At 39.8% G+C, this 12,457-nt stretch overlaps 1 protein-coding gene across 1 annotated transcript in view; it reads right to left on the bottom strand.

Annotated features, from left to right (window-relative positions):
• The window catches only part of PDXK (pyridoxal kinase), a gene marked incomplete at its 5' end in the record, with an annotated part of 23,672 nt that overhangs the window by 8,216 nt on the left and 2,999 nt on the right, over positions 1-12,457 (bottom strand). Inside the window, 3 exons of the mRNA XM_009641024.2 lie at positions 2,100-2,146; positions 3,946-4,029; positions 6,888-6,992. Of these exons, the coding sequence (XP_009639319.1) occupies positions 2,100-2,146; positions 3,946-4,029; positions 6,888-6,992 (236 nt within the window). The remainder of the gene's footprint in view (positions 1-2,099; positions 2,147-3,945; positions 4,030-6,887; positions 6,993-12,457) is intronic.

Below are 12,457 nucleotides of genomic sequence, written 5' to 3'. Positions count from 1 at the left end.
CCTCATCTCCCACTCATGCTGTCACTGAGGAACCTGACAGTGCCCAGCGTACGGTTTGTTATGCAGCAGTAACTAAAGTGGCAGTGCATCCTCCAGCTGGTGACAGCGCAACCAACAGCCCTTCGCTCACTGGAGGTGATGGGAAGCACCTTCGGGTTCCCTCTCACCAAGGTGACACAGCACCATGAGGAAACTCCCCCAACATGAGGAGCCGTTTCTCACGTCCTTACCTCCAAAAGAAACTACTTCATTGTTGTACTGACAGTACAGAGGCCCTTTGCTGTGGCAGCACAGCCCACATTGATTGTGTTGCACTGTGGGGCTTAGGAACAAGTAACATCCATGCTATGCATTACTTTGACTCCTCCTTTCCGTGCTGTACATCAATATGTGTGAACAGGAATCAGATTTGTAATTTGTTTGGTACAACTTAATCTATAAAGCAGTTCTAATAAGGACATTACAAATATTTTGCTTGTGTTGCAGCCAAGTCTAAGAAAATGTAGCATACTGCTGCCTGCAGAATCAGCTCTTCAAGTAATGAGGGCCAACGCTCCCCTTTCTGCCTGTCTGTTCTGCCTCTAACCCATCTTCGTTAGCTAAATACAGCCCACCAGCTAAAGGGAGATTGGTTATCTAAGCAGGTGACATACACTAGGACATAACAGGAACCCACCAGCCTGTATGCTCTTCAGACCCAAAGCTGAGAAGCATCAGCTGTTTTGGCACACACCGGAGCTCAGCTAGGAGCTCGGGTTAGGTGGGCACAGGGGTCACCTCACCTTCCTGAGTCCTGCTGTAACTCAATTTAACAAAACTTTCAATAAAATTTCATTGTTTACTAGTAGCTGATATTCTTTGGTAGAACCCCATTTGCTGTATCAGGATTAACACCCCCTTTTGTCCATGTTTTATTTTCTCTGTTAGTCTCATAAGCTACACAGGTCACGGTGCATGTATACATGTGCCCATGTGTCACTGTCTCCCATTCCAGTTGTATCAGCAACAGGTACAACCCCACCGCAGTGGTGACCACGAGGTGCTACCAGAACATCCCTCATACTGATACTGAGCTCATTCATGCAGCCATGGTGAAGTGATGATGTCACAGAGACTCTGTCTAAAGGCAGAAATGCAAGACTAGGTCATGTCTAAACCAAGCCATTTTAAATAATGATTTTATTACTTTTTATGGCAGGAATGAGTTGGTGAGTTGCACGTTAAATCCTCTTCTTCCATCTACCTAAACATCCACCCAAAAGACATAGGTAGGCCCACTTCTCCCAGGAGCTAAAGCTTTGCAAGGTGACTCTACAGCTGCTAGATCTCTGCCTTGTTAGAAAAAGCCAAGGACAATAAATACTGCAATAGACGTAAAATGAAAGAACAGAACACAAAAGCAATGGCAAATTTATTACTAAGTGCTACTTCATGTGATGCTTTATGAGCAGGTAAACTGCAAAAAGGTACAAGGACAATGAGGAATCCATAGTGCATGACTAGCTAAGGCAGAAGAAAACATAAAATACCATTATTGCTGATGTCTTCCCACATTGCATTTTTACTGAAATTATTTGCTAGTTTTGATCAAAAAGGCATGTTTCTTTGTCAGTATGCACTCTGGTATTGGCACACAGAACCTTGCTGTCACTGATCACTGTCACCGCCTAACAGCTGTTGGATCTCACACGAAATAAGTCATCTTCATTAAGGTTCAAGTGGTATGTCAATTCACACGATCGCTGACAATGCCAGCCAGGCTACCAGCCAAAACAGAGCTCTTGACAGAAGATGAGGGAACTCCAGCGAGACAAGGAGGGGGAGCAGGCAGATATTTTCCTGCAGACAGGGTCTGTATTCCACTGGTTGTTTCAGCAGAGAGTTAGAAATAGTCCCAGGGCTATGCAGCCATCGTTCTTCCCAGATACTAAACTCACTCAAATACAGGAAATGAAAGTACAAACTTACTTGATGCTGGGATCCAAAACCACACTTAGGTAAAGTAGCTTAGTTATGGTGTTTAAAAATTAATAAATCTTTATACATCTTTATATAGCAAATATTCACTATACAGAGAATCCAAACAGGTAAGTACTAACCATAGAGCCTTCTCCATTCCATTTGTCACCCATCACTGGATCACATACTGTAACAGAATAAATCTTGCTTTAGAAGTGGGATATCATTATAGAGACCCTGGTGGGAGGGAAAAGTTTTAGGTAACAGTACTGGCTATGTAACAGCACTCTCACAGCTCTTGGAGCACACTCAACCTGAAGTTTAGAACTGGTGGCTGCCAATTCTGAAAGAGTAGGCCATGTGTCTTAATTGTCAGAGGGTTGTATTCACCCTCTCCTACCTGCTTCCATGCTGTTATGTCTGAAGGCAATGAGGATGAGAGGGTGTGACTGCTGGGAGTCAAGGGGCTTTTGTTATGGAAAAAGCCCTCCGCTTCACTGCCCAACCCAAAACTTCGGAATAGTAGTACGGTGGGGAAGAAACGTAGAAGCTAATAGCTGTGAAGAGAGTCCTATTTTTACCTTAGCGTTAGAAGAAGACATGCCAAACATACACACCAAAATGCTGTGAGTACACCTAAGAAAATTATGTGTATTATAATGAAACAAGAAAATCCATGCCAAAGTACATAAACTCATACTTGGTGTAATAATATTAACACACATTTGGCACTGGTTCTGAATAATCAGCAGTATTAACAACATATTCCAAGTGCCCTCAGTTTCAAAGTGAGGATGGAAACAGCCTAGCCTTGTGCTTTAAAAAGGAACATTGTTCATTGTATTAAAAGAGCTTTTGGCAGGATAAAAAAGAAATACAAATCCAAAGATACCAAATCAATGTCCAATCAGTATTTAAGGAAGTTTCTGTGAGTAAAAAGAGGGTAATTTGTTTTACATTTTTAAAGTATTGTCCTTACATTGTAATCTATTGAAATAAAAGTTATAAAAATAAAGGTTCTTAGAAGCCTAGCTGTGTTCTCATCATCTGACCACTTCCTTCCTGTTCTGTACAGCTAGATGTTTCTTTCTGCTCATACTCCAACACGGCGATTTTAGCTTACTTTCACTTTTCACTTACTAGTACAAGGCTCTGGAGAACCTGAAAATGCAAGAGTGTTAATACAGGCTAAAAAGCAACAAAACCCGAGCTCATGAAGATATCGCCGCTACATTTTTCTAAGAGAGAACTATGCTTTGTAAATGTTATGTCAGATATCATTCACACTCTGTGGTATTACACCTTGCAAATCCTGCGAACCATTCTAGATGTTTCCTGACCACACAGTTTGCTGAACCTGAAAATGACAGGCTCAAGCCATCATTCACAGCTTTTCTCACAGGTTTAAGCCTGACATGACATGCTAATGACAGCAGTTGCTAGAGCCTCTTGCTCTTTGAGCGCTCCCAAGTAATCTTAGCAGAGGACACCAGACTTAAAAAAGCCTTGGGGTTTAAGCTAAGTTGTGAAGCTTATAAGGCACAGTAAGACACTTCCTCTGGGATGTGACATGAAACTATGGCAGGGGAACATGAAAGCCACTATCCTGGTTTTGACTGACGTGGAAATCAAGGAGAGGCTTCAGGTATCAGCACTTAGAGCCTATGCCTCTGAACTATGAACAGCAGCAGCCAGCTGGGATTTTACAAGCCTTTCTTTGATACAATTAGTCCTCAGGGCACATTCTCCTTTGGACAGCATAATGCAAGAAACATACTGAAAGGCATAAAATCGGAAAGATAAAAAACCAACTCCCTCAACACTTCAGCAACACTGAAATGAAACTTCACTGGAGCTTCAGCTGGATCAGAGAACAAGATGGTTGTGAAATGCCGGGTAACACCAGAACAGTGTTTTCATCCTAAAACGTAAAAATGATGGCATATACAGTGATGAAGCAGAAAGGATTATAATACACATCCTTACCATATACTAGGTTAGAATTCTGTTGTTTCAACTCCTGGACAATATCCACCACCATTGCAAGAAACGATGTGTCTCTTGTATACCCTTTGGGAAAAAAAGGCACTTTAGAAGTCTATTTTCATGAACACTTTTTTTTTTTTTTTTTTTAAATTTTGGATAGGAATGCTACCTACTTCTCATTCTTTGGTACAGTGCATTTTTAGAACATAGGCCATTTAGTATTTCATTCAGGAATAATAGGTGGAAGACAAATTCAGACAATGCTTGTACAGCTACAAATATAAATTTAAAAATCCATTTACTAAGAATGTTTTACAAGAAGGGCTCATACAACTTCAAAATGCTTGAACATATATAGAAAAAGGTCAGGCTGAAAGGAAAAAACATTCCGTTTCTTCAAAACAGCAGTCCGAATCAGTACTATTTATCATGTAGCAAACAAGAAATATTTTAAATTCCATATACTTATCTCATATGCTGATTTGAAGCAGGTATTTCATTATTATTAATGTTGGTGCTGATACAGTCCAACACATTAATGCAATGGAGAATTAATCTTGACTATTTTAGAGCAATGGCCAATATAACAATAAAATTCCTATTTTTAGGCTTAGCTGTGAAATAAGTTTTATTATATCTCAAGGCCCTAATCACAATGCTAGCACCACAATATTCTTATTTAATCATTAATTTCTTATATATATAAAAATCTACAAAATAATTTTATGTACTAATTTTATTTACAACATTTATTAATTAATAGGTTTATTTTCATTGATTTAATTCGTTTAGTAGTATTATTTTTAGCAAGGTAGCTTCTTCAAACCTTCAGCTTGGAAAAGTCCACTTGACCTTTAAATATTTAAAAATATATTTTGGAGATTTTATTTTTTTTTTACTCTCAAAATTTATGAATTCTTAGATGTTGCAGAGAAATGGAAAAAGCTTTCAAGTTATTTGGCCAAAATGCTTTGTCTTATGCCTATGAATTGCAGAATTGGTCAAAAAAGCCAAGGAAAGATTTTTGTTTAAAGTGACCTGTGGCGGTAGACTGGCTGAGAAAAAAAGGATATATATTAACAGAGGTGTTTCAAAAAAATTACGTTGAATGGGAGTTTCTCTCTTAACTTGAGTGTTTTACTGTAAATGAAACAAATATATGAAGATCTACAAGTAACTAATAGTCACAAAAGTTAATGAAGTGCTATTTTGTACAAATGAACCTTAAGATAACAATTTCCATCTCAGCCAAGATATCTACAGTCACCAGACATGCAATTACAGTCAAATCCCATCTGCTGACAAATTAATTTGTTTTCAGTGTTTGAATAATCATGTCCAGGTTGATGGAGGTACAAAGTACAGTTGTGCACTACAGTGAATGGCTGTTCCTGTTTGAAGAGAAAAATCTGTCTTTTGGCCCTGAATGAAAAAAAACTGAATTCAAAGTTCAGCCACAGTAGAACTGAAAACTAAACACTGAGAGTGTTATCAGATCTTAAGAAATTAGTACCATTTCTACCCACGTCTTCTTTTTGTCCATACTGAAAATGGCTACACTGAACGAGATTTTTAAACAAACATGAGCAACACACTGACCCGTCTACCTGCAAATCCTATTTTTAAAGACATATTAATATATATTCCTTTTTTTCTCCGATTTTTTTTCTGAAGATTCCTATTTTTCTTTCTACCATTTTTAACTCTTAACGTCCATTCTGCCCATATAAGAAAGTGATAGGAAAGGAGTTGGGGTGTCTTCCAAGAGTTCAAAGTAAAATAAAAGAGGAACATTTTGGCTAAAAGTATACTCAAACATTATTTACAAATTTTGCATACTAACATCTCCTGAACACTCCTACAACATAGTGGGCTCTTCCTGGAAATGTCCTCTGTGTGAGTTCCTTCAAAGAAAGAAAGGGTGTTTGTCTATTTCTCAATCAAGAAACCATCTGTGCTGAAATTAATTTCTTAACCTTAGTTCAGTCTATTTTCTATTTATATTCCTTTACTTTGGAGATATTCCCTGAAAAAGAACTGACAGTAACTCTTCAGACACACCACACCCTTGGGATTATAATCCGTACACTTAAAGTCTCCAGTTTTCCCTGTGTATAAAGAACTTTCCTACATGTAGAAGCCATGAAATCAATAAAATACAGCAATATATTTCTCTGTACCTTTAAAAAGTGACGGTTCACTGCTATAAAAAATTGATACGGTATTCTAAATCAGATGCATAGCTCTTACTGAGGTGAAACCTGATCAGTAATCTACATTTGAGAAGCAGGAATTGGATGAGAAGCAGGTTTTAAAAAAAACTGCAGCAAGAATCTCTCCTTTCTATAAAGCATTCTACAAGAAATTCTCTTTGCCTACACTTACAAACACTTTGCACCTAGTGGCAAGCAAAGGAAAACACTGCATAGTCATTACGTCCTGCAGAATTGTATTCACCCAGAGGACCTACATAGTAACAAGAACAAAAAAAATCAAGTGATATGAGAGAGTCAAAACCAAAATCCAATCCTGGTTATACTTTGCTCTGTATAGCACTGCAGAGTGCCAGTACTGCAAATCTAGGAGAAAGGGTTAAACTCATGTTTTCATAATAAATTTAAAAATAATACTCTGACATTCCTGATCCTTTTTTCAGTAGAGGCACTCCCAAAACATGAATTAAGCCTGTACGTGACTGGCCTGTACAAGTCTGTAAACTATACCAGGGGATCAATTTACCCAGCCAGTTACAACCTTCAGGTTGGAGAACACTGTCTGTTTCAAACTAAACAGCATGAGCAGTTGAGATTGTAATATATAGATGAAATGGCAGGAGGAATCAAAGGAGGGAAAATGCAATTGCTTGATTTGGAATAAGGAGGGATATGGTTTTTATGTTTGTTTACATTTCATGGGAAATCCAAGGAACGAGCTCTTCTTACCTGTGAGTACATAATCATACTGGTTGACCTTGTTCAGCTTAAGTCCTTCATACAGTTCATGAAGTTCATCTGAATTTAACACCTGACCCTTCCAGTGGGCATAACCTGCAAAGCAAATGTCAGATAATTTTTCAGGAGCTAGGTTTTCTATTCAGGATCACACAGATTATACACTTGGAGGGACCGTATCAGATATTAGCACCATAAAGCATTTCCACCTCCTCTTCTGTAAAACGCTGTTGCTGAATTAAAGCTGCTGTCAGCAGAACAGTTAATGTGCTCAACTTCTTAGCACCTCTGTTTCCCAAAGGAACACTGGAGTTTGAGACTGTCCATTTATCAGAAAATCGAGCAGAACACACACAAGCTCCTGCAAGTCTTCCCATGGAGCCTGTACAATTATCCCTTTCCTGTGCAAAGGGGGACAAACGTATGTTTTAGACTTCACTGGAGGAGGGTGTCAGTATAATCTATTTTTGTTATTTTATACTATAAAAAAAAAAAAAAAGATTGACAGCTACATGACAAGCTTAAACAGGCTTGTTTATCTGTCCCGACACCAGCATGCAGCACTGCGGCACCCATCAGATACGGCGTTCACTGGGACCTGCATGTAAAGAACAGAGTGACCGCAGCAGAACACTGTCATGGATGCTCTTTGAACACACAATGTTATCTGACAGGTTTTCTTCCAAAAATAGCACAGTTTTAATGTTGAGGATCCTGGAGGAGGCAAATGAGTATCAGAAAGACACTATAAACAGACAAATAATATCCATACACTCTTACCCTTGAATGATCTTTAAGAATTACAAGCCAATATTCTTGGCTGAGAAGTGGGTAGAAGGTGAAGTCACTTGGGAGAGGCAGAACTGGTTTCAGTGAACAACGGACCAAGCTCCATGGCAGATAATTTCAAGGGAAAAAAAATAGTCTTCCTTGACAGACTCTTAAGCATTTGTTGAAAAATGTAAATGCACGTTGCACCTTGTCATCAAGACCTGCCCATCTAGATATAGTCATCACTCCCTTGTATATAAGAATGGGGCTTCCTCCAGGATATTAGATGAATTACCAACAACTGAACTCTTCCGACCGCCATAAATTCAGAGTTTGTTAAAAAGCTTATCTTTTCATTAACTGGAATTAGGAAAAGTGAAATGTTAAATGAGGTATTTCTTCCACACCACCCCTGTGTAAAGACAATTGTATTTTGTTTGGTTTAACTTCTGCTCCTGAGAGTTAGAAAATTCTGTGATAAAAACTGCTGGCTTTGATTATCACTCTAAACTGTGTTATTAGAGTAACTGCCAAAAGGTGCCTAGAGCCTAGAATAAGCACATTTTTCAGTTTTCCTTCTTATGAATGCAAATACACCCACAGTAGGGTGAGCAGATGGATCATTTTGTTCTCCTCGGCTCACGAAGGCCTAGCCTCTAAAACACGACTCGCTGCCAGCTGGCTGGGGGGCTGACTCACATCAGCCACTACAATTCTCTCCCTAGCAAATGCTTTTTTAAAAAGTCTCTGTGAAGAAACGGACAAAGTGAGGGATTCCCCTATGTTAGGGCTGCAGTTCCATTGCAGAACATAGTGATACTCAAAACGGCAACGCCTAACACCTAGGCACATGTCTAGCCCCAAGTATATGAGGAACCCTTGACGAGAACTAACTCAAGTATCAGCTTGTTTAACACATATGCAGATGTTTGTTCTGTCACATCTGCAGCTTCAGGGAGAAATAATCTGCCCTCTCCTCTTCCCCAAATCTCTACTTCCATTAGCACTGCAAAGTACAGGGACACAACAGAATCCTTTTTATTCCATTGTGCCCATCAATGAAACCAAGTGCAGTTTTCACCCAGAATCAAAGTCAGCTGGCAAAAGAGCAGTCATTCATATTACGCACAGCCATAAGAATAACCACGATAGATTGTCCAGACAATCCAGATATTCTTGGGAGCCATTCCTACAGATCAATCCTGTAGATTCACTATTTAACTAGAAGTTCACCATCCTCTGTCAAGCTGTCTTAAACAGTCAATGCACAGGGTCCATGTCATGCCGATTCTCCACTGAGAACAGAAACAAAATGTTAGGAAGCACCCCAGCTTAGCTCAGGAACTGGTAACTTACTCACATGGGGCAGGAACATTGTCTGAACTCTATAGCAATGACTTCCAAGGGTATCTAGAGGATCTTTTTACCACCTGGTAACACGTGTAATACAACCTAAAGTCTAAACGCATGATAGCAGGTGGGAAAAAAAAAAAAAGCCCTCAGGAAGCCCCAGCTATTCAGACAGAAGAAAAAGGGCAATGCCTTCACTGGCTGTACAGAGAACTGTGATTTCACTATGAGTTGAATTATGTTTGAGTAAGAGGAAACAATCAAAATCAAAACTGGCAGCAAGATGGAAGCCACCATCCTTTCCCCAGCGTAATTTCATGTAACATGAACAAGGGGCCAATCTCATGATCCTGCATTTATCCTACTCTCCTGGTGGAATATACAACCAATAAGCAGCTTCTGTAGAGGGACAGAAGAAAAAAACAGTTATGTTCAGAAACGGTTTCACTAACTGAAGTATGGATACCTTAGGGCCCCAGGAAGAGGGACTATCTTGAAAGATGAAATGCAAAAAAATCCAGATAGGTACTGTGTGTTCAGAAAAACCACTGCATAGCCCTGACCCCAAAGCTAGTTAGCAGGGAATGCCAACAGCAGGCTTAAACATGTGAGGTCCAGTTGGCTTTAGGGAAAAGCATGAGTGGTTGGAGTTAGGATGATAACGAGAAATTGCTGTCTTCCTTGGCTAGGCATAAGAACTCGGCTGGCAATGAGCACATTTGAAGGCTGTATTTCCACTATGGCACTCAACAAAACAGAAGTTCAAAGTCTCACAGTACCTGGCTGTTTGCACACATTATACAAGAACCACAGCCAAGAAAACCAAAGAATGAGTTTCAAGTTTGTACTTGGCAAAAAACCCCTGCATTCCATTTGGAGACGACAGAGCTGGTTAGGCATAGCAGCTGGATCAAATTATTACTCTTTTATCTTGGATATTAAGGTGAGATCTGGTTTGTATCTTCCATACAGGAAGAAAGATGAGTCTTCCTTGCTTTGGTTACAAAACCACCAAATTCCCCTCAGTGCAGGACTGAGAGAGCACAGAGAACGTGCAAATCATGATACAGCCCTCCAAAAGCAACTTGGCTCAGACTGACTGCATTAGTCTCCCAGGTTAGTAATAATTTTAAATGCATAGATCAACATAAACATTTAAACATCTTTATATCCCTTCTGCTTATCTGTGTTATGGCCTTTTATTGCAATTAAATGTTATGCATTTGCTTTTAAGCAGATAAGGGAATGAAAACCAGGTAAGATACGATGCCTCTTGTCACTTATCCCTCTAAAATGATAAACGTATTCATTAGTCTCCAAGGAAATGTGTTGGTTCATCTGTACGAAAAAGAAAAAAAACCAAAACCACAACCAAGAGAGGCAGCTAATACTGCATCCAAGATTAATTTACATACTTTTCTTTCTTGCCTTCCTCCACTGGTACTTTTTTTTTCTCCTTTGGAATGTATTTATAAGCCTCTTAATTACTTTCAAAAACAAGGAAAAACAAGAGAATAAAATCCCAGGCATACCAGAAGGGGGAAAAAACCCAATGCACAAAAAACCCCCCACCAAGCTACCATTTAAGTACAGCAAGGCATGCAAGACTTTTTTGTTCTCCATCCCAGAACATCCTGTTCTGAGGTTCGAGTTCCTCCTGTGCTGCTCCCTGCAAAACTATTCCAAGTGGCTTCAGTAATCAAGTATTTTACATGGGAAAAAGGAAGAAAGATCTAGTGTTTAAGGTACCTGATGGGCAGGCAATCTGGTCCCAGCCGTGCCACAAAATTCATATGCAAACTCTGGCAGCCAACCTGGTCTAAAAGGACTTAATCTCCAGCTACCAGGAGGCCTTCAACAAAACCAGAAATACAGTACCAAATTCTCCATTGGATTTTTTTACAGCTGGTCAGCGTAGGCGTAAAATACTACCAGTGTTAGGCACGGGTAGAGATCTTTTCTTTTTGTCCTGCACTGCACAGGTGTGAATGACTGCATATGGGTGGTAGACTGTGAAGAATCACATCGAGACATAATTACAATCTCTCATGTATTAGACATACCAGCCAACCCAACCACCCACTACATACCCACTAAGTGGAAGTCCAAAAGTGCTTTGCTTAAAAATAAAAAGAAAAGGACGAGAAAAAAACCCCACGCTATTTGTTCTGGAGCAGTTTCAAAGGTAGGATTTGTACGGCAAAGTAAGCACATTATATGCTTACCATTAACCTATGAATTAAAAACAAAAACGCAAATCACTGGAGAATTAAAAACGCACCCCACAAAATCAATGATACAATAAAAAAAAAAAACCTAGATTTTTATTTTTGTACACCAGATGACGAGATGCTTCTGCAAACAATAGAGTAAAAAAGAATAAAGGCACAGAATCTTTAAACGTTGCATGACAGCTTCTTTTATTCGTACATGAAGCATGATGCCATTCAAGGGTGAGTCACTCTAATCACAAAAGTTCCTTACCCAAGCAACATGACAAACTGTTCTCCCAGGGGGACTGATTTAAAGCACATTTTCCAAATTTCAGGATTATCAGAGACTAAAGAAAGCTGAATTTTCTGAGCAGGAGTCAGCAGAAATAGGCCTGTGGTGTCTTACTAATTTAAAAGACAGGGCAAAAAAAAGCAATAATGATTCACCAAGAAGGCCTGTTAGTCATAAATGCTCTCTGCATTGTATCTTTTGCTGACAAGACCAGGTTTAAAGACAGGGATGGGGAAAGCAAGCAAGCCATGGCCAAAACCTCACACGCTTTGCGTACCCTCTGGTATGTCACATTCTTTTAGAAACTAGAGTTCACAGATTTTGAAGCAAAAATTTGCCCTTCAGTTTTAATAATGATCATAGAAAGGGTTCTCGTAAGATCTTGTTCTTGTAGAAAAATCAAGTTACCTTCGCCAGTTCATCCAGCACACGATTCCTGTGTATTGCAGCACTGCTCCAGACACAAGTGTTCTGGTTTTGGCTGGGACAGAGTTGATTTTCTTCATAGTGGCTTGCATAGTGCTGTGTTTTGGATTTAGTACTAGAAGAATGTTGATAACACACTGGTGTTGTAGTTGTTGCTGGGTAGTGCTTATGGACTTCTCAGCTCTGCCAGGTGCACAAGAAGCTGGGAGGGGGCACAGCCAGGACAGCTGACCTGAACTGATCAAAGGGCTATTCCATACCATATGATGTCTTGCTCAGTATATAAGCTGGGGGAAGAAGGAGGAAGGGGGGACATTCAGAGTGACGGCGTTTGTCTTCCCAAGTCACCGTTACGTGTGATGGAGCCCTGCTGTCCTGGGGATGGCTGAGCACCTGCCTGCCCATGGGAAGCAGGGAATTAATTCCTTGCTTTGCTTTGCTTGCGTGCGCGGCTTTTGCTTTCCCTAGGAAACTGCCTTTATCTCAACCCACGAGTTTTCTCACTTCTA

Source organism: Egretta garzetta, unplaced genomic scaffold (genome assembly GCF_000687185.1).
Source record: "Egretta garzetta isolate BGI_Z169 unplaced genomic scaffold, ASM68718v1 scaffold45, whole genome shotgun sequence".
NCBI lineage: Eukaryota > Metazoa > Chordata > Aves > Pelecaniformes > Ardeidae > Egretta > Egretta garzetta.
The sequence above is the reverse complement of the archived record's forward strand: the minus strand, read 5'-3'. Positions and strand labels throughout refer to the sequence as shown.